The following is a 27,898-nucleotide window of genomic DNA, read 5'->3' as shown; positions in this document are numbered from 1 at the left end:
GGCACCTGGCTGTTGTTTTAAGACAGACTTGAAAAATTGTGAACATAGTCTTTAATGCTTGGGGACGAATATACTGTTAGCAGCTCAGCAGGGGTCCAAAAGTTCAAAAACATGAAGGTGTCACACACATTTCTTGTGAACTAGGAGCTCTGAGTTTGTCGCCGCCTGGTGGCCATGCAGGTAAACACACAGTGTGAGAAGAAAGAGAGAGAGAGAGAGAGAGAGAGAGACAGACAGAGAGAGAGAGAGAGAGAGAGAGAGAAAGAGAGAGAGTGAAAGCACACAGAGCTCAGAGCATGTCGCCTCCTGTTGTTGCACCTCACTGTGGGATCTGCTGTCGACCTTTCAGACTGCACACATGAACGCAGAGAGCTTTTTTACTCGCTATGTGCGACCTGGAGGTTTGGCGGAGTGAAGCAGCGCAGCGTCTGCTCTGAGTCTGGAGGGAGAAAACCAGGCGCTGAATTTTTCAAAATTTTTTTTTAATTTTTTTGACACTGTTCAGCAACTTGGCAGAGAAGTGGCTTGCTTCTGTTGCCGCTTGAGGTACGTAGCGGCGGTCCTGGTGGTTTGTCCGGAGCTGTTTGCAGAGAAAGTGGAGGAAACAAGTGTCAGAGAGAGAGCAACAGATGTTTTTCGTGGATATGCGGCCGGCTGAGGAATGAGAGCAGCAGCGAGGCACCGGCGGCCCTTCCAGCGGTTCTGCTGCTGTGGAGTCGGGCTGGTCGCCGTCCTTTGGCTCACACAGGTCATCCAGGCACCAGGTGAGACCTTAATATAGACATACAGGCTGCGCGCGCCTGCGAGCGTGCACAGCAATAATAATCCTATGTGCGTTCTTAGATATACAATGGAAATGAATAATAATTATAAAACCTAATCTAAAACACGATATACTTTATCATCATATGCACATATTGATCACTGTTTGAATGTATTTGAATTTATAGACATTTGATGTGTGTGTACCCTGAAGAAAGGAGCCCACATTTTATATTATATTAAGATAACATGATAAAAGATTGACTGACTGATCTACTGTACAACTGAAAATGAAGAGGAACCATGTAAAATAACCAGTCCTAAGGAAAGGAATAAATGTAAGAAACATTTTACCCACACACAGTCTAAAACACATCCATATATAATTATTCTTGCTCTAAACAAAGAGCTACTGTATGTATGTATTCAGAACATGTAGTGCTTTGTCCTTATTTATGCTTCTATGTGGATGTAAAAGTCTTCTTTTATATGAAGAAATACACAGTGTCTGGTGTAGAGGTGTGATCAGTAATATTACAGTAGACAGGTGTGACATTCTTCATGAAAATGTATCCAAGAAGAAATGACAAGTAACAATCTATATAAGAAAGAAAGCAGGTGCAGAAGTTGAAAGTCCAGTCTTGATTGCTGTCCAGGAATGTGTCATTGTTAAAGCAAAGCTTTTCTCTGCAAAGTCACAAACAGTGCTGCATGTCAGACAGTTGAAGCACTGCTTTAAATATTTAAATCTTAGTTTAGGATTTTCCAACATGACTGCTAACCTTTCCCAGCATCTGCCCTTTGGGCCATGATTCACACTGCAGGAAGATGACAGTTTGATGATTACATGAGACACGAATTTGACATATTTAGATCCAATCAATGTAGATAAGTTATCGGTTAATGCAGATCCAACAGGTATTCATTGAAATTTCATCTTTTATCTCAGAAGAAATGTATTATTTGGTATATTAAAGGATTATTTTTTTCTTAATAGATGTACTCCACGTCCAATTTTTGTCTTTTCCCAGGCTGTCACTGTAAGAATGTGTTTTAAATAAATTCTTGTTAAACATAGAAAAATAGATTGATTTATTGTATGTATTTTGGATTATTTACAATCATTTCACTGAATTTATAACACGTTATTGACATAATCCTGATTATCTGATTTCCCCATGGACTCATTACCCCGTCAGTTTTTATAATAAAAAAATGAACTTAAAAATATGACACAGCGAGTACGGTACATCTATAAAAGGCCATAAACTGTAGTTCCTGCCACATAAATCACTAGATTTCATTACGATTCATGTACCCACCTCTTCTTCTCTACATTTCTTTCTCCTTAAACCTCCTTAAACCTCCTTAAATCAACAACCTCTGTAATATTAAGTACCATTCTGGGTCACATCATTAATGGCCAAAATGAGGTTATTATTTAATGTTACAGATTGAAATAAGTGAAATCTGATCCAGATGCTTTAATGTCTCATCTATCAGCAACACACCTAAAGGTATCAGCCCCCTCCTGCACCTCGTTATCCTCTCAACACCTTTGCTGATGTCGTCACACACTGTCACAAACACTCGTCGACACTTCAGCACCAAGACTTTTTTTTCTCTTCAGTCCTGTGTGCATTACAGAGATGTGAATGAGTGAACTTGTTCTATCAGGAGTGTTTGATTTACATTTGGTCTCATCCTGATATTGCATGCTGTCCTTCATGGAAGGGTGTTCTGGTGAATGAGCCATGTCATTAATATTTATACTTCACCTTTAAATTATGAGTGTGCCATCAACCAGAAGAGGTTTTTTGAACCAAGACCAAGGCCACTCAACTCAAACCCTATAAAAGCACAGGGCAAAGCATGCAGTCTGCTGTTTGTAAGGGCGACAGGCGGGTTACTCTCACAATATACTCGGAAAATATTACACATAGTGTAGCATCTTGAATAACACTGCTTGTATAACCATTTATGGACGTGCTCATTCGATTCTCTGTACCAATATCGGTCTGATTCTGGCTAAACACTGGATTTGACATCAGAAAAAGAACTTAAAACAAACAGAAAGTTTAAAAGTATTATTCATCAACACAAACTTGATGAAAATCTTATGGTAGAATATGACAAAGCTGTACAAGCAATGTCCAGACAGCAGCAAAGCAAACAAGAGAAATTAGTTGAATTTGTTCTTCTAGATGACCAACCGTTCTCCATATTTAGATATGTGGGGTTTCATTGCTTAATTGAACATTTCAAGCCTCACTAGCCAGGATTTAATCTCTATAATGGCTGTTCGTCATTTATACAATCAAGCGGTGGACTCCTTTCAAAGCATTTGAAAAAACATAGCAGCAGTGATTGTAACAGCTGACACATAAATCCTGACTGTGTCCCAAGTCATGACTTTGTCTAACAGCACGCTGGATAATAGGGCTGTGATGATAAGGCGATTAGTTTACTAGGATATCAACAGAAAAACACATATTTTGATAATCGATTAATCATTTAAGTCATTTTTAAAGCAGAAAATGCCAAACGTCATGTAATTTGTGAAGATTTGCTGCTGTTCTTGATCTTGTGTGATAGTAAACTGAATATGTTTAGATTTTGTACAGACGGTTGAGAAAAACAGACATCACCCATGGATTTAGGAAACTGAGACAGATATTTTTCATTGTGTTCAGGCATTTTGTAGTCAAAACAATTTATCGATAATGGATAATGAAAATGATTGTTAGTTGTAGCCCAACACAAAATTTGTCATTTTCCGAGAGACAGCGCTAGCTGCACACTGAGTATGAAAAGCCTTTTAACAGTTTAGCAGATATTAAACCAACAATAACTGATTTTTTGGCAACTTGGGGGCAGTGGAGACAAGTTGTAAACACAGTACTGACATATTTTCACTTTATGAAGGTACAACTTGCAAACAGTTGCCTTTGTCTGTCTGTTGGGTGCTGGGCAGATAGCATACAATCAGTTGATCAGAGCTCTCACTGAGAACAGCTGCATGTTACAACAGAAAACAAGGCTGAAGAGAGCAGTGAGAGTCAAACGCAACGGTAAAGTTGTGGGCAAAACCAAAAAAACTACCTTAAAGATGCTATGAAGCTCAGTAGAGCGGGAACTGCAGTCAGATGATAATTATCTGTGGGTTTGTCACTACAAGCTACACCTGTCAATGCATTACAAGTGGTACAAGTAGTACAAGTAGTCATGTGATCCATTGTTAATATAAAAATATTGATTATAGCCACTTTAAAGTCATTAATTGTAGAATTTGAAAATTTCTGATTTTGGAGCCCTCCAGGAGGGATTTGACCCAGAGACAACTAGGCTAGATGAATGGGCTGAAAGCACAAATACACTGCATGAGTTTGGCTCATTTTTCTATAAACAAATATTATCAGATTAAATGGTAAAATGTTGAAATTACATTAAACTTATACACATAGTGTGACGAATGGAATAAAGCTGACTCTAGTAGCCTTTTGAAAAAAGCAAATTGTCACATACAGCAACAAAAGACATCTGGAGTGAAAGATGCCACCATGTAGCAGTGATACAGCAAGAACAAAGCCTTAAAGTCACTTAAAGCATCAGAAATTGATTTACATCTTTATGGAGGAACATTTGTTCTCTAATTGCGCTCATGACAGAATCCTCATTTGAGCTTTGGCTCCTCATTAGGATTTTTTAAACTTTAAACTTAGTATTGTCTATGCTCATTGTGTAACTGTGGTTTGGATCCCATTAAAGGTCAAATGAGATGCTGATCAACTCTTCAGCATGTGTTTACTGCAACATGACACTTTATAAGTGTTCAGTCTGAATGTCAGACTGGAGATCTGGAGGACTGTGCTGTAATCCACATGAAAACAGAGCTCAAAGTGTTGAGAAATACAAATATTATTTTTATAAATTATTGTCTTAAAGACTCAGGTTGCTCGCCTGCACTGCCCCTATTGAGGATTTCACAGTCAGAGACATTTACTACCACAGACTGCAGTCTAGCCCTGCGGAGGCAGTGAACTGAGACCTGAGGAAGCCGGTCTGTCCAGTCGATGTGTGATTGACAGGATCAAATGTTGTTTCTGTTACAGAAGGAGGCAACAGTGGTTTGTCTTCCCTGAAAGGAACAGCTGAAAGTATATGGTGTTGAACTTTTCTTTCAGTCCCTGTAAAAATCAAACAGGTGCTAATTACTGTAATGATTTGTAGCAGTTTGTACGAGTTCCGCAAGGTGTATTTATGGGATTTTGACTTCTTTTCTGCTTCTTTCTGCTAGAAGACTAAAAAAAATTTGAGCAAAAGCTTCAGCTTAGAGGTTTGCTTATACTATTGTGTAGCAGGATTTATGATTAGAATGAATTATGTCATTTTTCACTTCATTTTATGGTATTTACACATACCTTTCTGCTTTCAACCAGCGTGTTTATGTTGAGGAGTGTGGCAGCAAGATGAAGATATTTCCGTAGAAACACCAGGTTTCATAATTCATCAGCGTTCATCTCTCTCTGCTCACTGATCCTTCTCTAACCTCCTTCCTTTATATTTACATTTCAGCCATTTAGCAGACAGTCTTGTCTGAAGCAACAACCACTACAGCTTGGATTGCTAAAATGATAAACTTTTAGGGCAAAGGTCAGGGTCAGAGTGAAGACAGTGGTACTACGTGCTTGGAAAGTATGCAAGGTTGTGATCTTTATCTCCAGTTTTAAATAGCCTGAAACAAAGACCACCTACTATACAATCATAAAAATTAAGACACTTTTAAGACATTAAACGTTAAGGACAAAGAACAGAATAAATGCCATTTATTTCACAAGTGTGGATTGTTTAGGCTGTCATCTATTAACTACATTGATCACAAGACAGCTGGGTAGTTTAGGATTAGCAACACCAGCACATTTAAACCTACTGGAAGATACAAAGACTTGCAGAGGATTCAGGGAGTCTTGCTTTTTTAACCATCTTGAATTTAGGAATGCTAGAATAATTGAAAAAAAAAAATACTATACTGATAATCTATGTTTAAGTTAATTTACAGTCAGATCAGCTCATCATCAGGGTTTCACCTTTGTGCAAGAAATTTATGTTGTGCTTTATTTCTCAGTATTATTTTCATTAAAAGCTACTGTATTTCTAATGAGAAATACAGTAGAAAAAAGCCCCCAGTTTATATAAACTATCAGCACCAGTAAGTGTTGTATTTTATAAGTTGTTTGTCCATACCATATTAGGATTTTCTTGAGTTACTAAAATCTCAAATCTGCAAAAGCATTCCATTTTTATCTCTCCGTTTTCTAATGAGACAGGATGCAGTTTAGACCCAGTTATAAGTGTGAAGATGGTGCAGAGCCATCAGTGACAGGAGCTCATTTGAATTTCATACGAGTCGAGCTCCTCTTGATACCTCAACATGAAAGCCTTCACGTCTCCTCTCAGCCACGACCGCTGCCCTCGTGAAATGCATTGGCTCATTGAGCTGCTAGGTACAAAGGGACACTACAGCGCCTGGCAATCACGAAATGCATCAGACACAAGGACCAAGCTGCCTCGTAAATAAGAGGACAGTGTTTAGTACAGGGTGTAATACCTTGCCCCTATCTTCTCCAGCCCTTGGTGGAAAGATCTCTGTGGGTGGCAGTGAAGGATATCTGTATTCCTCCCCTTCCCCCGTTGAAAAGATGAGAGAGATGATGAGACAGATCTGTCTGTGAGGTCGCCTCAGTAAAGCCGTAAAAACAGAGATTAGCTGTCGAGGAATGAAACACACAGCTGAAATACACACCATAAAGATTTCAGTACTGATGATGGCTCAGGACAGCTGACTGCAGCATGGGCTGAATTACTGAACGTGTTGCTATCTCCCACAGCCAGAAACATGAAACTATAGTCTGTCTAGTCCTCTTTCGACACAAGAATAGCTCTGCACACGATTATTAGGTTGGAGAAAAGCAGCAGTAACAATACTTGGATGGTTTTCTGAGGATGAGTGGACACTAATTTAACACCCAAACTAATAAAATACAAGATAAATTGTTTGGTTATTATCTTTCAGTCAGAGGTTCTTTGGAAAACCACTGACACTAAATCAAACAAAGGATAAAATGATTGGTTCATTAATTGAATAGTTGATCAATAGTTACTGATTCCAGCTTCACAAATTTAAGAACTTCTCTGCGTCTCTGGTTTTTGTCTTTGTTCATTGAATAAATAAAACAGGCAGTTTGAAGAAGTCACTCTAGGAAATCATCACAGCCAAGAGCATTTTTCATTATTTTGTTTCATTGTATTTGGGCTGCATCTGATTATTTTCATTATTGATTAACCTGCCACTTACTTCCTTGATTTGTAGATTATCATTTGGTCTATAAAATTTATAAATAATCAGTTTACGTTCATAAAGGAAAAAAGAAAAACAGCAAATCCTCACAACTGAGAAGCTGGAACTTGGAAATGTTTAGCATTCTCGCTTAACCAATAACTGAAACAATTCAATCGATATCAAAATGGTTGCCAGTTGATCGATCTTAAAAATAATCCACAGATTAATTATGAAGACACTTGTTAGTTTCAGCCATAAGTCAAAATACAGAGGTTTAGTTCTGTGGTTACAGTGTGTGAGGTCTTGCTGGTTGTTTGCTAAAATGACTCTGGTGTGGTTTTATAACAGAGACGGAGTCTTCGGGGTCTCGGCCAGGCGTGAATGGCGGGACGCTGCGATGGACACGCAGGCTGATGCAGGAGAAATCAGACAACCAGAGCCTAGAGCAGCCGCGAGCAGGTGAGTCACTCCTCTCTACCTGGATAAATGTTGTGTGTCGCTCCAGGACAGACCAGCAAACCCTCCTAGTCTGCTACGCAGACTTATCATTCAGTGTCAGGGCGGGCAATATGGATAATATCTTCTATCATAATGTATGTAATATTATATCACAATATCGATATGTGTTGTAATATTTTACAAACTTTATAATGAAACAACATGCTTCAATCACAATCACAACCCAATACAGTATATTGTTGTATTGCAAACACCTAATTCAGTATTTGGAATTACACGCACCCAACAAGACCTCAAATGCTTCATCGTATTGGTGAACAAGTTCATTTGGTCATATAGTATGCGGAAAGCACAGGGAGTCAATTTCAGATCCAGAAATGGTTCAGAGATGTCATTTTACTGCCATGTGTGTATACGTGCATGTGTATGTGGTGTGTGTGCAGGTAAACAAGGAAGGCGGAGTGTACCAGAGAATTATGCCTCTCCCCTGCAGGTGAACTGAAAGGTCACGCGGACCGAACAGTGTTAGTTGTCAGGAGTGTGTAGCCAGTGTCAAGCTTGTGCAGTGAAAGATTCAAGGAGACAGATGAAGTGTGCAAGAGGAGGCTGCCAGAGTGAAAGTCAGATTAGATTTTCTAAGGTAGTCTGTCTTTAGCTGACGCCGAGTTACTTATATTTGCTTCCTGTTGGAGTCTGGTTGTGCCCTGAATAGTTTAGGCAGATTCAAACTGCTCTTCATGAATTTATTACTGAGACACGCAGCCAATCGACAGCCATAATAAGACCTCTGTTTCTCTGGTTCCCAAGCTGATTAGCTGGCTGGCTAACATGAGCTGCATTCATCACTGCTGACAGTTTTATTATTAAAAATTCACATTGGAGAGGAAATCTCTTTATTGTTATGTGTGGGGGAGAAGCACGGAGTAGATAGAATAACACAGCTGCACAATGAAAAATCTTTTGCCTTACTAAGTGAATACTGTGCTAATATTACTGGAGGCTGCCAGTCACAATGTTGAATTGTGTGCAAACTGCACACTTATTTGCACCTTCATTGTTGAAACCTGAGTACAGAATTTCAGTCTTATTCTCAAAGACAATTATGCAAATCAAGTTATGCTAATGAAATATCATGCAGGCAGTCTGTTCAGGCCTAAAGTGGACTCTGCCCACTGAGGAAGTGCAACCTAAAAAAGATGCACACACAATGAATAATTTTGAGCTTTTAAAAATAGATTTGAGTGAAACACGTTTGCCTGACATCGCCTGCATGTGAGGATGTGTATAGTAAAATATGCAGTTAAACTCACTGGGAAGCGCCTTTATTTTACTTGTCACAGGAGTTGGGAATGGTCTCCATGTCAGGGTGCCCTCATTTATTTGCAAAAGGTTTATATAATGTGCATCTGACACTGGCACAACATGGCTGTTCTTCTGTTTGTAAGGCAGAGCTGCAACAATTTGTTGAATGATCGATTAGTCGGTTTACAGAAAATGAATCTGCAAATATTTTTGATTGTAATTTGTCATTTTTTAAGCAAAAATGCAGATGTTTGCTGGTTGCAGTTTCTCAAATGTGATGTTTGAAGCTCTTCTGTGTTATACATGATGGTAAAACTGAATTTCTTTGGATTTTGAACTGTTGATCAGACCCAAGAATACATTTGAAGACATCAACATGGGCTCTAAAAAATGATAACAGGCATTTTTTCACAATTATCTGACATTATATAGATAAAACAATTCATTGATTAATGATAATGAATTGGTAGTGAAAATAATTGTTAGTCGCAGGCCTAATGTAAGGTTTGATTTAAAATAATTTCACTTAACACAATAAAATAGAGGTGTAGCCTCGACTCGAAACATACCCTTTGGTCAATGCATAAAACAAAACAAAACAATCAGCTATGATGGTAGTTTTAGTTTTTTACAACATTTTCTTTATAATCGTTTTAGCTGCTGATGATCTTATGTGGAAATTTAATACCACAGCTCTTTGTAAATAATATATTATATTGGTTATAGTTTTAAAGAGCTTATATATTCAGAGGTGTATGAACATAGACAGTTGATCTGGCACTTAGAGTGAATTCACACTTACAGGCACATTGCTGTCTAGTTGTCTACCACACATCCTCTTAAATTAGAGGTGTGTTTTTCACTTAGGAGACTTACTTACTGAGGACAGAAAATAATCTTTCCACTAGTGCTCCATTTGCTCTGCACAGCACATTTGTGTTTTGCTACCTGATAACACACTTAACCTTAATTGAGTTTCTTGTTGCAAACAGCTCTCCTTCATTATCTCTTACAAACACACAAGCCTTCTGCAGGTAGATACTTCATCGTGGTAATACGCTGGAGACAAGCAGGCGAACAAAAAGCTGGACAGGTACTATAAGACACATACTATAAGACAATGAGCGCGGCTCCAGGCTCAGGTTGCCGCCCTCTTCCTCAGCAGGCCGTCTGACAGTGATTGCATAATATGTAGTGTGATTAAAAAGCCTGCCGTGGACCTTGGGGGATATTATCTTGGGGATTGCACAGTAACGTCCAGCCCCAGGCTCTCTTTCTTTCTTTTCATCCCTCCATTGCTTAACAAGATGGATACGGTGTGATCCGCCTTCAGCTGACAGGCCGCTGAGACCGTTGTTGCTAGGCAACTGAATGCTAAATTTTGAAACCCAGACAATTCTGTCTTTCAAGCATTAAAAGTGCAAAGCGAAGAACTAAAAATAGACCGTGAGGAGAAGAGGGGGGAGGCAAATGAATTCAAATGATGTAAATGAAGTAAACGGCTCATACTGTGTGTGATGTCGAGGCTTGTTATGTTGTTTATTTTGGCAAGCAACAGTCAGCTGAGAATAGTATTTTTCCACAGCCATGTTTTCAGGGTTTTTTTGGGAAAGCGTTGAGAAAGAGAGGCTGGCAGATAATCTAACTAAAATTGTCTTCAAATGATCTTGGACTTTTATCAGGGCAGTCTGATTATGGATGCCACACAAGGCAAACAGCAGCAAATGTAACTGTTGGATTTCACTCTCTCCTTTTAGTTTTCTCTGTAAGGCATGTACTCCGTTCCCAAAAATGACTCAACATTTAAGGAATAAAAGGCACAGGTTAAGGCTCTCAATGTGAGGTTTCTAAAAAATTGCTCTTTAAAGTTGTTTGTTTTACTGTTTCCATTTGAGCTACATCCCCAGCAGTTTTTTGTTCACTTCTGTCACAACAGTGTAACATGTTAAGTGTTTTTATTGATAGGCGAGGTGGTTGGTGCGGTTTGAAGGCCTGCTGTCGTTTCATCGGCGCTGTATTCAAACTGCCTCAAAGGGAAGCGAAATCAAAGAACAAATGCATAATTGAATTTACATCACACACCTGGATGAAATATTTATTTTTTGATTCCTCATGAAAAATGCAGGCTCGTTGCTGTTGGTCTGTGCATGTGCTTGATACATTAACGTTGGTTTGGTTGGGGCATGATACGACTTTACTCGGTGTGCCAGTCGATACCGTAGCTTGACTCCAGGACACCCTGCAGACTTTCTGATCGATAACATTATTCTGTACCGCCCACTGCCCACAGCTACAGTCTAAAGCCTCTTGCAGCAGATTGACTCAGATAGAGAGCTTAGCTCCTCACATCACCGCTGTTTTCACTTTGTTGGGATTTCACTTCTAATACCATGGGAAGAATTTGCTTGGCATTGCAAATATACTTGAAGATCTTATCTACTGCACAGGCTTTATTGATCTGGACTCTGCTAAAATACATATATAAGAAAGGTTTGTTCTCACCATAACAGGGAAACATAAACCGATTTCAGATAAGAAAAAGACAAAGTGTTCAAGTGTTTAAACAGCAAACAGTGTTTTATATTTGCTATAAATGTGGACTCAACTAAAAGCTAATAAAGTCTTATATAGCAGACACTTAGTGTGTAACGGCTGAAAGCAGATGCATTAGGGCAAATTTACGCTTTGCTACTTGACAAACAGTGTCCCATTTAACATGCGCCTCCTGGCTTTTATAGTGCTTTGGAGTTAATATGTAAAATTGTTGTTCAGTGTGCTTTTTTCATCGCTGAATTAGTTTCTGTTATAATTTAACACTACCCTTCTTCAGGTGCACCTTTAATAATACTAGTTTCATCACCTCACTTAACCTCACATTTGACTCTAGTAGATAGTAGATAAAAGTTTTGCCTCTTCTGACATTTGAAGAAATAATCAGAGAGCTTCAAGATCTTTTGAAAGGTAGTGATCCCTTTTTAGCCATGCTAGCGGCATAGCTTTGAGGATGGTAATGTTAGTCTGTCAGTCGGTCGGTCCACCTCATTGGTTCAGGCTGAAATAATACAACAACTATTGGATGGATTGATGTAAAATTTGTAGAGACATCATTGGTCCCCAGAGGATGAATCCTACTAACTTTGATCCCTGACTTTTCCTCAAGCATCCCCAGCAGGTTGACACATTTGGCTATTAGTGAAATATTTTGACAACTATTGGATGGATTGCCATGAAATTTGTATATTCATGGTGTCCAGAGGATGAATTCTACTGACTTTGGTGATCCCCTGAAACCTTCCTCTAGTTTTCACTTATCCAGTGAAATATCTGAACATCTACAGACATTCATTGTTGCTAGGCAATGGATCCTACTGATTTTGGTGATCCCCTGATTTTTTCCTCCAGCACCACAATGAGCTCACATGTGGTATTGAGTGAAATCTCGCAGTAACTGTTGGATGGATTGCCAAGTAATATGGTACACAACAGGGCTGCCAACTCTTATGCATTGACAGTGAGACTCACGCACTTGACACTTTTCACAGGCTCTCACGCCTCACGTCCATTTTCTCACACAGTGAAAAATAAATTTATAACTGATAACTTCATGGTGTCAAAAGAGGACACTGACAGTGCACGGACAGACAAGACAGAGCAGCATCGTGCAGCAGTGAGTTATTCAGACGATCAGGGGGAAAGCAAGGAATATACATAAATCTATTATATTGTAATTTACTCCCATGCACGTTGCTCAGAGTAATCTCAGTCAGCGGCTCTTCTGGCGGCAGCACAGCGTCTCTCCCTCTCCTCTGATGCCGTGTGCATGCAGGCAGGAGAGAGAGCGAGTTACTATGGTTATGGGGACGCTCTGTGTATCTGTCGCTCTGAAACTTTTCTCGCGATTCCCAATAATAGATTTTTAGGTTATAATTGTGAGGCCATTTCATTTATCCAAATTGTTTCTACTTTGTTGCAATTGTTAGACTTTGAATATGGCCTTGTGAGTATTAAGAATAGCAACTCTCAGTTTTAACATTGTTTAACCAGGTTTAATTATCCAAATCATATTGTGATGTGTTGTAAGGCTATTTAATTTATATAAATGTTCATCCTTGTTTGATCTTGAAGATGGCTTAGTAGCCTGCAACCTGCTAAAATTTTAGGCTACATAATGTATTTATATATATAATTTCTAATATGAAATAGCCATTCTCCTAATAATTCTTCTTTTCATAGCACCCTCAATCTAACTGATCTAGACTGTTTTGACTTAATCCAAGAGGTTAAGTGTTGTAGAAATGCAGGAAATTTGTTTTAAATTACAATTTTATTCTGTGGGAGTTCCCCCAGGACACCCCACCCCCACCCCCAGGCTGAAGGGAGGTCGAGTCGGTCAGTTGACCATGAATAATGCTCATTTTATTATGAACAAAAATAAGTAATACTAAATTATCCCCACCCCCTTTCGATGACCCCCTGACGTTTCCTCCAGTGGTATTATCAGGTCAAAAATTTCAATTTGTCCAATTCTTTGGTCCATGTCCAAAACCTTTTGTGTTTTCTGGTAACTGGAAAAAGTTAGCATGCTAACAAGCTAAACTAAGATAAACATTGTAAACATTATACCTCCTGAATTTCAGCATGTTAGTATTTTATGGTGAGCATGTTAACATGCCAATGTTAGCCTTTAGCTCAAAGCACCACTCTGCCAAAGTATAGCCTCACAGAGCTGCTCGCATGGTTAAATGAAGGAACTTTGAGCTTATATATACAAAATTACTAGAAGGTGTTCACATTAAAGTCATAATTTAGGATCTCCTTTGTCTTGCTAATAAATGAAATGTATTTCCTGCTTTACCCTCTTATCAGTGATGTATAACATATATTAGTGATTCAGCCAGTTCATAAAGTTGTTGCTGCTCTGGCTAACATCTGTGTGCACCCTGCTGCACATGAAGTAATGTCCTTTATGTTTTCACAGATGTAACAGCAGCAGTTTGTGTGCAATAAATGTGAGAAGGTTGAAGAAATATACGGCGCTATTTACACTTGTGGATTATCTCTTTAAGAGTACTTCAGATGGTGTAGGAATGAAACAAAGACATGTGAGCTGCTGTGAAGACAGCGACAGTCAGAACTGGATCAGAGGTGAAGGAGTTGTGGGGGCAGTTTGTGATCTGGCTGTAAAGCACAGAGAGACATGATGTTACGGGTCTAAGTACGAGGTGCTTGTATTGTCAGAGTAACCGTACATCGACGCTGCAGCTCAGATCTCCCCTAAACTCACAGAGGCTCGACCTCTGATTACAAAACTACTGACTTTATCAAGCCGATGGCACATCTGGCTCAAATCCCTGATTTGGGAAGTTGCAGATGTGCTATCATCTTTAACCCGGGTGTTTCAGCTTGCGGTTTTGTGTTGTGAAACCATGGCATACGAGTCATGGCAAAGCACATTCCTGTCCAGCAGCCTTCAGTAAACCAGTATGCTGTTTGTGTCTCCCTTTCTCTTTGTGTCTCTGTGCCGTTCTTCCCCCTCCCTCACTCTCTCAGACCTCTCCTGAGGGTTTGTAAGGAAAAATAAATATTTTTAGACATTACGGTCCAGAGCTGCTGTCACTTCTCTTTTTTTCATTTTTCATAAACTCAAACCATGGGAAACTCATATTCACCTCCCCCTTTCTCACTGTTCACGCAATCGCCTTGCCTTTGGCTTCCTACTGCCACCCATCCAAAAAAAAAAAAAAAAAAAAAAAAAAGCTGCCCCCAGGGAGAGGGTCACCATAGCAACTGCCTTCACCAGAGCAACTCTGCGAAGCGTCCATCTGAGCTACATGTTGCAGCTCTGCGTTTCCACCGATGGCATAACCTGAGAGTTTATGCTCTGGGCTAGAAAGCAGACTGGAAGACTTCCAGGGCTGTTAGACAGGATGCAGAAGAGGGTGAAAGAAACAAAGCCACAGAGCGAACACAGATGTCCAACAGCTGATCAGCGTGACAGGCCGCTTGAGAAGACGCATACAGCGCAGCTTCACATTCAAGGCTCGCTCTCTCGTGCAATAAGATGACAGAAAGTTTACATGCTAAGCCTTGATGATTTACTGGATGAGCCCTACACTGCAACAACAGCTAGCACACAAAGAAGATAGGCTTTTTCCTCAGTTCTCTAAGAGAGCAGAAAACAGAGAGACAGAGCCAACCTGCAAACTCGCTTTCACTGTAGATGTTGAAAGTGAGAGGATGCACATAATGCTGTTTATGGCACAATAAGCATGCAGACAGACAGGCAGCTCTGCACTCTTTCACACGCACAAATGTGTAAACACAACTGCACAAACATTTACATTTTCAAATTCAACAGGGCCAAATTGCTGTCCCATCCTCGGGACCATATGGCCTCCTCCTCTCACTCACTGATACTGCAGTGTCAAAGATCAGATCTCATATCCCTGATCACAAGGGACCCTCTCTTAATCCATGCAGTCTGTTGTTCAGTTTCCATGCAGCAGTGTGCATTGTGACGGCTGCCCTGTGCTTATTGTGCGCTTGTCGACCCGCTGTTGTCTCACACAGCAGAGGAGCTATTAATAGCTCCATGCTCCCCAGTAGTTTAAATTCATCCAGCTCAGCTCAGAGTTGTAAATTGGAGCTGTACCACACTCTCGAGGCTCTGTTTTGTAACGTCAAGGGAACAAGGGGAAGCTAAGCTGTCATTAACAGTTTTTTCTTGTTCGTACACTCAAGTAAGAACAGGAAGCAGCTGCTAGTTTCTCTTCCACTTCACTTCCTGTCTCACTGCACTGTGCAGCAACAAACATTGTCTACATGACAACACAACATGTTGTTAGAAATGGTGTCTGAAATGAGACACACAGTATGATGAACACACAATTATAACAATGACTCCTGGTCTTTAGTTTCTTCTCTTAAATGTTTGAATGTAAAGAAAGATGATAACAGAGGTTATGAAGCTTTGCAGATGTACATGATCAGGAATCAGGAGACAGAGAACATTATAATACATTTTACAGTGAAACTTTTTATACAAGAACAGGAGGAGGAGGACAAGAAGTAAATTGTGTAATGCATTACCCAACTTTAAGAGAAACATTTCACATCCCCTTTGTCTAATATGAACAAATCCTGTGCAGTTTGTGAGACTGTTGTAAGTCTCATAGCCCAGATAATTTGTATATTTTAGTTTGTTTTGTCACATTTTGCTTTTAGTGAAATGAACATCTGTTTAAGATTGGAAAAAGATATTTAAAAAGTTAACTCATGCGATATGAAATCTGTTGTCTGTCTCCCTGCAGCCATTCATGAGTTTCCAGACGACATCTTCAACAAGGAGCAGAGGAAGAAAGGGGCCGTGTTTCTTCATGCGCTCTGTGTGAGTACCTCACCTGAACTCTGCATATTTTTTCTTGGGTCTGTTTTTGTTTATTTATGTCCTTGACTCATCCTGCTGAGATCTGACATCATTATAAACAGATGTGTATCACTGCACTGCACAAGTATTACAAACCAACACTTACACAGTAGATATATTATATACAAAGGGAGATTGTGTATATGTCCGTCCACTCTCTTATCTGAGCTCATCTTTACTTTCTAGGCGATCTACATGTTCTACGCTCTGGCCATCGTCTGTGACGACTACTTTGTTCCTTCCCTTGAGAAAATATCTGAGGTGAGGAAAACATCACCAGCCTGCCTGCAGATATAATTTGCTTCTTTTAACAGATCAAAATTGGATTATACCAATTATTAGCCATTTCAATAAGTCTATATCCGTCTCGGGTGTTTTTCTTCTCTTTCAGAACCTGCAGCTCAGTGAAGATGTGGCCGGAGCGACATTTATGGCTGCGGGAAGCTCTGCTCCAGAGCTTTTCACCTCTCTCATTGGTTAGTTGCTCAGTCATTCTAGACAGCTGTGCCAGCTGTGCCAGAGAGCATGTCCTTTTTTTCCCCTTAAACGGAGAAATTTCAAATAGTCTTCCCATCCTCTGCAGTGCCAGAATCATCCAGTAGATGTCAGCAGAGTTTAATTACATACACAAACATATTCTTTATTTTCATCAGTGTTTTATATACATTACAACATAAAGAATCCCCTTCAAATGAACAGGATATCTAAAAGTATTGTCGTAGTTAATTTACTGTCAGGCTTTTTAAAAAAAATTAATCTCTCTATTTCAGACATGTCAATAAATGTTGTCAGTCCATTTAATTGAAAGTCAAATTCATCTGTATTCTAGATACAGATTTGTCTCAAAGAACTTAGGAGAAAACAATCAAATAAAACTAATAAAAAAACAACACATAAAATAACTGTTTTTGCATCTTTTCATGTGAGGCCAGAGCTGAGTGGACTGTGTGTTTAAGTGGAAATAAGAGTGTCATTCGGCCACAGAAACCAATAGGAGATGACAGATTGCGAGGATTTGATCTAATCTGAAACCAAACAAACACAGATTCTGAATGGACATATTTGACTTTCATTCCTCCTTCCTGTGTCGCCCGCCTTCAGGTGTCTTCATCACTAAAGGAGACGTCGGAGTCGGCACAATCGTCGGCTCCGCTGTCTTCAACATCCTGGTCATCATCGGCCTGAGTGGGATCTTTGCAGGCCAGGTAGAAAAACTTTTCTTTTTAAACTCATACTGGATGCACTTGTTTAATGAGTGATTAAACATTTTTATCTCTTCTCCACAGACGGTGGCTCTGACATGGTGGTCCCTCTTTAGAGATTCCACCTACTACATCCTCTCTGTACTGACTCTCATCATGGTGAGATGTGCATTTCGTCAGTGAAATCTCTGTTAACCTTTTACTTTTCCACATTATGTTTTTAAAAATGTATCTTCTTCTTTCTCTCTAGGTTATCTATGATGCCATGGTTGTCTGGTGAGTCCACATATGTATACCACATTCACTACCTTGAATAAATGCTGTTGTAGGAACTGCTCGATGTTGAACACAAGATGATATTTTACACTGCTTACTTGTTTTCGTAGATACTAACTGTATAAACCAGTTTAGATTAATTTTTGGGCTTGGTCTGTTTGAAAAGTCTTCAAACTATACCTGAAATGTGATTTAAAAAGAAGAGTTGGATTACATGTTTACAATGGATGGAAAACGAACTGACATTTCTGTTAACATGAACTCACATTCATGTCATTTGTACACTGAAGCTGATGGTAGGAGGGTGATTGAAAACATCTCAAAGATGCACCTTCAGGCTCATTTATAACAGCAAATTGATAGTTTTATTATTCTACTAAAAATCCTTTGACTATGTACAACTCTGTAAATATCATTCACTACTAACAGAGCAAACAATGCACATCATATGATCACATTTCCATACAAGCACTCCTACAGCGAGAATCTGTATTCACACCGACACAGATCTTCAAATTTCTCTTTCCTCTCAGGCTCTAATTGGTGTCACAACCTCTTTCACAAATGACTGTTATTTCAATCATGAAGATGAGGACGTCAACAAGTTCAATAATCACTGATTGTGGAACTTAAATCGATTTGGGTTCCTGGTTTGTACTCGACAAATAACAAAACACCTGAATATGTGTTTCCGGTCAGCCTCAGCTCATTTCAGAGCCAGCAGAGGTGATGAGTGGAGATCAGTTCAATTTGAAATCTGCTGTAAAATGACTTTTCATTTGTTTAATTTGTGTTGAGGAGGTGTGTGTCATCAGTGGCAGCCGACATCTTGTACTTGGTGATGGTGTGGAAGCCACTTCACACATGAACAGTGGATTTGAAGCTTAGATTGATTTGTTTTGTTTCGCTTTTCCTTGTTAACAGGCTCATTCGGTGCTCTTCAATGCCTGCTTAGCTTCTTAGCTGCCTGTCCTGAATGTTTTCTATTCTGTCGACCTGAAGCCTTTTGTATGAAATGGCTTTTCATTGTTGTATTTGTCAGTGGTTTTAATGAAATTGTAGATTTATTCACAGACTTAATGTCAGCTCTAACAGTGGATTCATCAGTGATGTACGGCAGACCGTTTATTGAATCGCAGTGTGCCAAGCTGAGCTTGCCCCGCTGTATTTCACCTCACTGCTGTTCTTCTGAATGCAGTTTGGCAGATTTGTGTTTTAGCTGACTTTGCCAAATCACTGCATGCTCTGAATATCTGAGATATGAGTCTGCACATGCGCAGCAGTGGTGTGGTCTTCCAGTCTGTATCCAGGCTCAGTGGAACACCTGTCTGCACAAGTTCAGTTTGGGTGTTTGTTGGAGAAGTCAATGAAGTGTTGATGCATTTTATAGAGTTGTGCTTATGCACCAGTTCTGTTATCTTTTACAGTTACTGTATTCTTATTTTTAAGAAAAAAAAATAGGTAAATGTAACTAAGTGCTAAACAGGAACTCCAGCTTAGAGACTCTGAAAACTTGATTTCAGATGTCAAGTATTTTTAATTGTGACCAAATAAGCAACAATCAAAGGTAAAGTTCAGGAAAAAAAAATCTTAAATTCAGTTAATCTCGTTTCTTTAGGACTGTGTGGGTGTGTGACTGGTAATGCTTTATTTTACAGATCTCTTACTTTTATACTAATTTCCTGAAAATTTGAGCAATAGCATTTTTTAAATTTTTCTGACATTTTACAGAGAGGGAGGTGCAATTTGATACAAATTATAAGATAAAACAGAAAAAAGTGTTAATTTGGTTTAGTTGTTAAGTACCCACTCATTATATTTTGGTTCATATGTAGCTCTTAGTAAATTAGGCTCGACAATTCTTTATCTGAAAGAAAATACTTTGTTTTCAGTGTATAGTTTTGTGTGTCAGTAGCATATTAGATTTCTTCAATATTTCCTAAAAGTAGCTGCTGTGTAACTTAATTCTTAGGTCATTTCTTAAAAAGGGTTATGTAGTTTAGTAGTATATGGGAAGTGTGCTCATTATAGAGTTTTTAAGAAACAACCTGATATGCTAATATATAGTTTGACACACAAAACTACACACTGAAAACAAAGTATTTTCTGTCATTTAAAAACTGTTGAGTCTAATTTATTAAGAATTTTAGCAAATTAAAAGCTAAACCAACTTAACACTTTTTTTTTGTTTTTTCTTATAATTTGTACCAAATTGCACCACTTTCTATGAAAAAAAAATGTGCTAAAATTTAACTGTTAAATACCTGCAAACTACACAGAACATTTCCAAGAAATTAGTATAAAATTTAAAGGACCTGTAAAATAAAGTGTTAGCCTGTGATTTGATCGACAGTGCTTGCAGTACAACCAAACAACCCTGCAACAGTCATCACATTTTGATTTAAATGTGGCTAACCGCTGATTGGTGCACAGAAATACATGACATTTTTTAATTGAGCCTTGCTCACTTCAAACCAGTGAGAAAAGCAAGAATAAAAACACAATTACAGAAATCTCTCGTGGGAAAGTGTTCTCACTTTGGCAGAATATAGTGTGCTCATGAAAGACCTCATTGTTCATAGTAAGCAGATTATACTACATTTTACCTTTGTGCATTTTAATCAGAAAGAAAACTTGCTTTAAGATAATTATGAGTAGAGGAGGGTGATTATGTATCAATGCAGATAATGACAACATGCACCACTTGTCTTCACATAAATCCTGTGCGCATACATCCTTCTGCCATCACCTTTGTTATTATTCTCAATTTTTTTTATTTATGATTAAAGAAAGACTAAAGGTTAACTTACTATTATTTGTGTTATGAAACGTTTAATTGGGGTTCAGTTACAGTGCAAACACCAACTGTGTAAATCTAAATGTTCTACTTGCTGTGCAGGTGGGAGTCCTTGCTCCTCATGACCATGTACGGGATCTACATTATAATCATGAAGTAAGTTCACTAGAGACCAGACTCCCTCATCAATCATCAAGCCTCCACACACCTGAGTTCTGATAAACACTTGCACATGTAGATGTAAGTAAACAGCATCTGTTTGGTCGCAGGTTCAACTCCCAGATTATGGTGTTTGTGACGCGTCAGTTCAGGAGCGTCGGGCCGTGCTGCCTCAGATCAGAGGATCGCAGAGACGACAAGACGGGAGAGGATGCCTCCGCTTGCAACACTTCCATGGTGCTCCTCAACAAAGGTCAGAAGACATCACTGCTCCAGCTGATCACCATATCCAAGGGCTTTTTAAAATTTTAAGTTTAAAATACTGTCTTCTCCAAACTTTTTCCACAGGTCAAGCCTATGGTCAGGAGCCCCCTCCTGTCGTCATGGTGGATGAGCTCCTCATCCTCAACCCCCACAAACTGTCCTTCTCAGAGGCTGGCCTGCGTATGATGATCACCCCCCACTTCTCCCCTCGCACTAGGCTCTCCATGGCAGGACGCATGCTCATCAGTGAGGTATCTGACACACACACTCACAGCAGACATTATAACACACATCGGCTCGGGGCTCTCCAACAAAAAACTCCTCGCTCTCTTCTCACAGAGACAGAGGCTGATCCAGAGTTCGAAAAACCAGCGTGGCAGCGAGGCCGGGCCCGGGTCACGAGGGGAGTCAACCAGCAACAGCCTGAAGAGGACGGAATCCTGCAGTTTGGAGAACGGAGGCGGGAGACCTGGAATAGGAGATGCAGAGTCAGGAGACAAGCCGGGGGTAGAGTTGAGCCAGCCAGAGGAAGAGGAGGATGATGAAGATGGGATTTTCAGTCCCGTGCGCATACCAGGTGAGGAAGATCCAGCACTTGACACACTCAATAGTTTTTTATGTGTGATGAATATTGGCTTTAATCAATACTGTTGATTTTACTAATTAAAAATTCTCAAATTGGTGAACTTTTCAAGACTCTAAATTATATGTTAACTATATACAGTACCAGTCAACAGTTTGGACAGTTTCTCATTCAAGTGCATCCAAATTTTTCATTGGTACTGTAAATCGTAGCGTTTATTGAGTTTAATGACCTATGAGTCAACAATTTGACAGATTCCATGAGTCTGACTTCCTGCTCTTCACAGGTGGCTGTTGTGCGCGGGTGAAGTGGGTGATAACGTGGCCTCTTGGCCTCCTGCTCTACTGCACTGTACCTAACTGCATTCTGCCACGCTGGCACCGCTGGTTCATGGTCACCTTTGTGGCCTCCACCCTGTGGATCGCCGTCTTCTCCTACCTCATGGTGTGGATGGTAAGAAGGAAGCAGAATCACTCCAGTTAGGATTCAACAATTCCAGTTCTGAGCTTCAAGAGGCTTTTGGTTTACCACAGAAATACAGTTGCTTACAAGCTGATGTGTCCTAATGTTTCTAACAGGTCACCATCATCAGCTACACACTAGACATCCCAGACTACATCATGGGCATAACGTTCCTGGCAGCAGGGACCAGCGTGCCAGACTGCATGGCAAGTCTGATTGTAGCTCGACAAGGTAAAAACTGTCAGACTCTTTATCCTGAATCTCCAGCTCCAAATCTTTTTCCTGTTCCCTCCTTGTGGTGCATTTTTCTGTCACTTTTCCCGTCTCTTTTCAGGCATGGGGGACATGGCAGTGTCTAACTCCATAGGCAGCAATATCTTTGACATCCTGCTGGGTTTGGGTTTCCCCTGGGCTTTGCGTACCCTTGTGGTGGACCACGGATCATCAGTATGCACTTTATCTCTACAACAATCTTGTTGTTTTTTCCTTCCGACGCAGATTTTTCTGGGTTACTCATGTGTGTGTGTGTGTGTGTGTGTGAGAGAGAGACTTATCGATACACAGAGAGAGATTTTAGGTTCATAAATGTGACATGTGCTTTACTTTTCACAGATCTCCATAAATAATAAAGGACTGGTGTATTCTGTCGTCCTGCTGCTGGCGTCTGTGTTTCTGACGGTGAGTGAAAACAGTTTACCACAGTTTCACAGTTGTTTTGATGTCTGTTAGGTGTCCATGTTTGTCATTGTGTGAAATAAGTCAGCTTGGTTGGATTTAATTCACTTTAAGACATGGTGGACTACAGCTGGACTGTGTGTCTTCCATCCCTCTCCTGATATTATTCAAATCTGCATGCAAACACGTCCTCTGGTTGTAACTTTGAGAAGGAATTTCAGCTCACAGGGCACGTTTGATGAAATAACCGAACATTTTAAATGTGTGGTTGTCATGCAGAGTGTTTTAACTTCATTAAACCTGTAAGATTTGTGATAGGAAAAAACAGAAACAGTTGCTTAAATATTTTGTTTTATATAAATGGTATTTTTTTTATGATTTAAGTAACATAGAGGCCTTACACTTTCACTATGCAGGTTTCTTTATACTATATATGTACAGTACAGAAATTCCAATAATATGTGTTAGGTATATACGGTGTTGTGCTGTTGATCCCATCAGCTCTACAGAGCATTTCAGCTTCTTTCAGTTCGTTATTTTGCTTTTCTGTCCCACAACTTTTCTGTCTAGTTCACTGATTTCAGCAAAATTAGCAACTAGCTAACGAACATAGTGGAGCATTTAGCAGCTAAAGAGCCAGATATTTCCCTCAGCAGTTTGTGGAAAGCAAAACCAAGCTAAAAGGAGAGTGAATATTAGATCCATCAGGAGGACACAAACACCACTCAAAATTAATGCTAATGTAGCTCGGTGTCTGCTGCATGCATAAAAAAGCAACTGTGTGCTAGCATTTTGCCCTAGCAACAACCTAGCAACATAGCTCTGCCCCAAAGTGGCCAAAAATCAGTTAATTCAGATTTAAAGGATAGGGTCACAATTCGATCATTCCTCCTGTTCATACTGGTTATTAGAAGATTCCTGCTTATCAAAAATGTAAAAAAAAAAAAAATCAATAAATACTGATATTTGATCAGAAAATCCAGCATCAACGGCTCTACTTCATGCCTGCTTTAAACACAAAAGGATTCACAAATCATTTTTCTCATACTGCCTATAAATTATAGAGCTAAAATTTGGTTTAAAAAAATGTGTTCAAGGTGAATGCATCTTTTTGTCTCTTCCTCACCGCCATCTCTCTTTGTTTCCAGGTGATGAGCGTTCATCTGAACCACTGGAAGCTGGATCGCCGGCTGGGTCTGGGTCTGCTGTTTCTCTATGCCATCTTCCTTCTCTGCTCCATCTTCTTCGGGCAGCTGTGAGGCCTTAAGGTCAAAGGTCAACCCTGTCAGACAACATGCTGAGTACCTACCTATCTACCACAAGTCCTCTTTCCTGAAGCCAAAAAAAAAAAAAGTGACTGTTGTTGTGTTCCTCGTGAGAGTTTCTGTGCACCTCTTTAGGATTCAATATGGTAATACTGTACACATGCAACTACACAAACACACACTGAAGTCTTTATTTTATCAATAGCACTTTTTTTTCTTTTCGTACAGTGCAGTGTTTGAAAGCAGTCAGTATCTAAGTATCAAATATAATACGTACCAAAATAATGATGACATGGCAGATGGAAGCAGCAGATTTATTTGGAAGTGACATAAACTAAAACAATGTGATTTACAAGACAAATCAATAGTTCTGTGCCTCATTAGTATTAATGATGTAGTGTCTAATATTTTAATGATGTTTTGTTTTAATAAACTGTGTTATCACCTTCACATTAAAGCAATAATCAGTAGTACATACAGTACAGTAGTTTTACAGGCTCAGAGGCTCCTCTCAACTCCTCAAAATCACTATAATGCACAGCTGCACAACTACATATATTTATATTTTAGTTGTCTAAAAACACAAGTACAACCTTTTACTTGTTCACAAACTTAGATTATGCACACTGAAGCACATCACCTGTTAATATCTCATGCAGTGAGCACAAGGGTCTTGTTCTTTTAGGGACTGTTGCTTCCCGTCACTGCAGCTCTGTTTCCTTTGAGACTACTGTTGAATTAATTTATTTATATTTTTAATGTTCATGCTCTGAATGCAGCCGCAGCCAAGTAAATGAAATGCTTTTTACAAAATGGAAAGCAAAAGTCATTTCTGCTCATTATAGCCTTTATCTCTTTGGCACATGATGAAGTTAACAGCTGCAGTTGTAATTTACAGTAGGGGTAACGAAGCGTTGAAATGACACTACCCAATAAAAACCCTGCTTGGCTACAGTCCAGAACACATTGTCTTTAAAATACATCAGGGACCAGGACGCGTGACAAGAGGATGAAATCAAAGGCTATGTAGTGAAAGGAGAAATTCACTCATTGAAGACCAAATTAACAAAGTTACCGGTATTAAAGGGATTTGTTCTATTTGACGTGTTACCCTGGTTTTGGAGGCCGTCTCAACAGCATAAACAGCTTTAGGTTAAAATGCTGGAACGATGTTTTCTCTGAAGATTTCACAGATGTTACAAACAAAAGGTACTTGAATCTGCCATGTCATGCTTGAGACAATTTACTCAAGAACTCTACAAAAATGACCAGATTAATTTTATTGTCTGTTGGCCTTAGGTTTCAGTACCCTTGTATGTTTTGAATGTACATCCTAACAGACTTTTACTGTTTGTGTGGAAATATTAACATGCATTCAAATGTAGCAGGTGGCACTGAATTACAGCGAACAACCTCTGAACAGACGGTGAGCTACTTAAGTCCTACAATACAGGACATGTACATGTACGTGTCAGAATACTTTTAGAATAGAAACATTGATATGAAAATGCACATTATTGTGACAATATTTTGACCATTTTGCCTCACTACTTATAAGCAAGTATTGGTACAGCTAAATGTACGTAAAGAGATTAACAGTGTTACAGTATTTTTAGAAGTCTTATTACTATGAAATCTAATATATAATGTACTTCTATGAGTGTCACCAACTTTGATGACTTTGAGTGCAGGTTAGTTGTAATACTTCACGTTTAGGTACGACAATCGATGTTTGTATTGTTTCTTGTACATTTTATGAGATTATTTCACTTTGGTGGAACATTTTTGTTTTTAGCACATCAGGACAGAAGCAGACAAATCTGCCATAATGTCCACAATACACATAAGTGAGTGTGTGTGTGTGTTTGTTTGCATGTTATGGCAAGCAATGCTGCATATTCCATATTCACACTGCTGCTCTTCTGTCCTTATATGAAAATTAGGAAAACAGAACAATCTGAACATAATTTAGATTATATAATGATTTTTAGTGTGGTGAGGACAACAAGTTGCCACTTTTGGTACTTACTGTTATGAAACTTGTGAATTCAAGACTAAATGTTCCACCAAAGGGATCGGGGTGTTTTATTTTTCAAATGGCTGTATAATTATTATTATTGTCTACTCGACAATACTTTTTACTGTTTGTAAATGTTAAATAATTTACATAGTTTTACAATAATGAATGTCTGACAGACTAGTTTTGTGGTGTTTTTGATATTTAAAAAAGAAATAGATCATGTATGCCTACTTGTGAATTATTGTAACAGGATGAATGCATATTTTGTCAGTTTGTGGAATACAAAGGCTGTAGCACTCTCTTTGTTTTCAATTCAATTGCAGTTGTGTCTTAAAATCTCTTCAGCACTAAGATGTTCTTTTTATTTCAGTATTCATTCGTTTATACACTCAACCTTATTTCATTCAAGGGAACACGGAAAACTAAGCGCCATCATTTGAAAAATGTTTTTAAGAAACTGCTAGAATATTTCAATTTGTGAGTGTAGCAGCAGTCAATCCTGTTTTGTTAACAGCTACAATGAGTTTTCACTTGAAGCTGACAGTGTCTATTGAAAGCAAAATAACTGTTTAGAATATTTATTTGTGGATTTCAGTGTACAGTGAGGACAAAGTGCTGTATTTTAGTGGAGAGAAAATTCCACTTATCTTAAATGACATTAAGTATTTATCCCTTTTGACACTAAATTGTCCAACTAGCAAAACAATTCTCAACATCTGTTTGTCATATTTTCTTTTTTAGCCCAAGTTTTAAAAGTGAAGTTGCATATAAACACACCTTATCAGATCTGCTCAAATGCCATGCCAGGAATTTTGTTACCTATCAATGCATCTTAAAGAGGTTATCGGGTGACAGAAGAGCTGTTAAAATGTACAGAAATAAAAGTACAGGAGTTACACATTTTAAGGGTAAAGTGCAGTCTAGGTTTGAGGAATAGTTTTGTAGGCAGGTTGTTAACAGTCCCTGCTACGTGTGACCTTTCCTGCAGAGGACAATGATTACATTTTTTCTTGATAAATGACTTAAACATTCACTAGTTACAGCTTCTCATGTGAGGATTTACTGCTTTTCTCTGTGGGACGAAAGGTCGAATCTAACAAAAACTTCAGCACCTTGAGCTTTGGGAAATTGAGCTAACACTTTAAATACTTTCTGTCATTTTATGGACTAAATGGATAGTTAATTAGACAAATGATCAACAGTGAATGAAAATAATTGTTAGTTCCCTTCTTAATTTAACAGTTTGAGTTTATTATTTGCTTTAGCTGAGGCAGAAATTGTCTTTGCGTGTCTTCATGCTTGTTAAACACCCTCAACCTTCACAACTCATTGTGTTTCGCCAGCAGTTTGTGTTCACTTGGCTGTTTGGAGTCTCTGCTGTAAGCTCTTGCATTCAAACCTGGTAATAATCTCATACAGAGACACAACGGCACCAAACCAAACAGCTGAACTTGTGGTTTCGCAGCACTCCAAGAATGTTCTGTTTATTCTGCTGTGGTGTTGGAGGTAGAAGATATTTTATAGTTCAAATTTAATGCTTTAGAGGTCGTATTGAATCATAGAGGACTGTTGTATCTTGAGTGCAATAAAAAAAAAAGTGCAATAACAATTCATCTCTTTCACCTGTTATTTTGTGTAGGAAGCAGTGGTAGTGAATGGATGGAGGCTTTGATTGAAGCTGAAAGGTTAGAAAGGGAACTTAGTTTAGTCCATGACTGCCATCTAATGGAGAAAGCCAGAAATACACACAGATCTTAAGTTGTTTGGGGTATTTTTTTCCTACCCTGCCTTTCTACAACAGCACTTCATATAATACTAATGCTCAATTCACACATCTTCCTCGGGTTTCTCTATATCAGTCTTGATTATAATCAGACATAGTAAACATACACAAACCTGATCTGCA

General features: G+C 39.0%; 1 protein-coding gene across 1 annotated transcript; it reads left to right on the top strand.

Moving 5' to 3' along the window:
- The first annotated feature begins 274 nt into the window (after positions 1-274).
- Positions 275-27,601, top strand: LOC121910711 (sodium/potassium/calcium exchanger 3-like). The gene is made up of 17 exons (XM_042432002.1): positions 275-764; positions 7,451-7,561; positions 16,174-16,250; positions 16,476-16,550; positions 16,681-16,765; positions 17,391-17,494; positions 17,576-17,650; positions 17,742-17,767; positions 20,667-20,720; positions 20,834-20,976; positions 21,072-21,238; positions 21,327-21,564; positions 21,857-22,023; positions 22,149-22,263; positions 22,367-22,479; positions 22,645-22,710; positions 23,856-27,601. Exons 1-17 carry the CDS (start codon positions 662-664, stop codon positions 23,964-23,966), a joined length of 1,830 nt encoding a protein of 609 aa, XP_042287936.1. The 5' UTR covers positions 275-661; the 3' UTR covers positions 23,967-27,601.
- The last annotated feature ends 297 nt before the right edge of the window (positions 27,602-27,898 follow it).

The sequence above is a fragment of the Thunnus maccoyii genome, chromosome 13 (assembly GCF_910596095.1).
Source record: "Thunnus maccoyii chromosome 13, fThuMac1.1, whole genome shotgun sequence".
NCBI classification, from domain to species: Eukaryota; Metazoa; Chordata; class Actinopteri; order Scombriformes; family Scombridae; genus Thunnus; species Thunnus maccoyii.
This window is presented reverse-complemented; position numbering and strand designations above follow the sequence as displayed.

Coding starts and splice junctions, on each gene's coding strand:
- LOC121910711 (XM_042432002.1), top strand. CDS start 662: ATGAGAGCAGCAGCGAGGCACCGGCGGCCCTTCCAGCGGTTCTGCTGC. Junction 17,768..20,666: donor TATGATGCCATGGTTGTCTG/GTGAGTCCACAT, acceptor CTTGCTGTGCAG/GTGGGAGTCCTTGCTCCTCA. Junction 22,480..22,644: donor TGGTGGACCACGGATCATCA/GTATGCACTTTA, acceptor TACTTTTCACAG/ATCTCCATAAATAATAAAGG.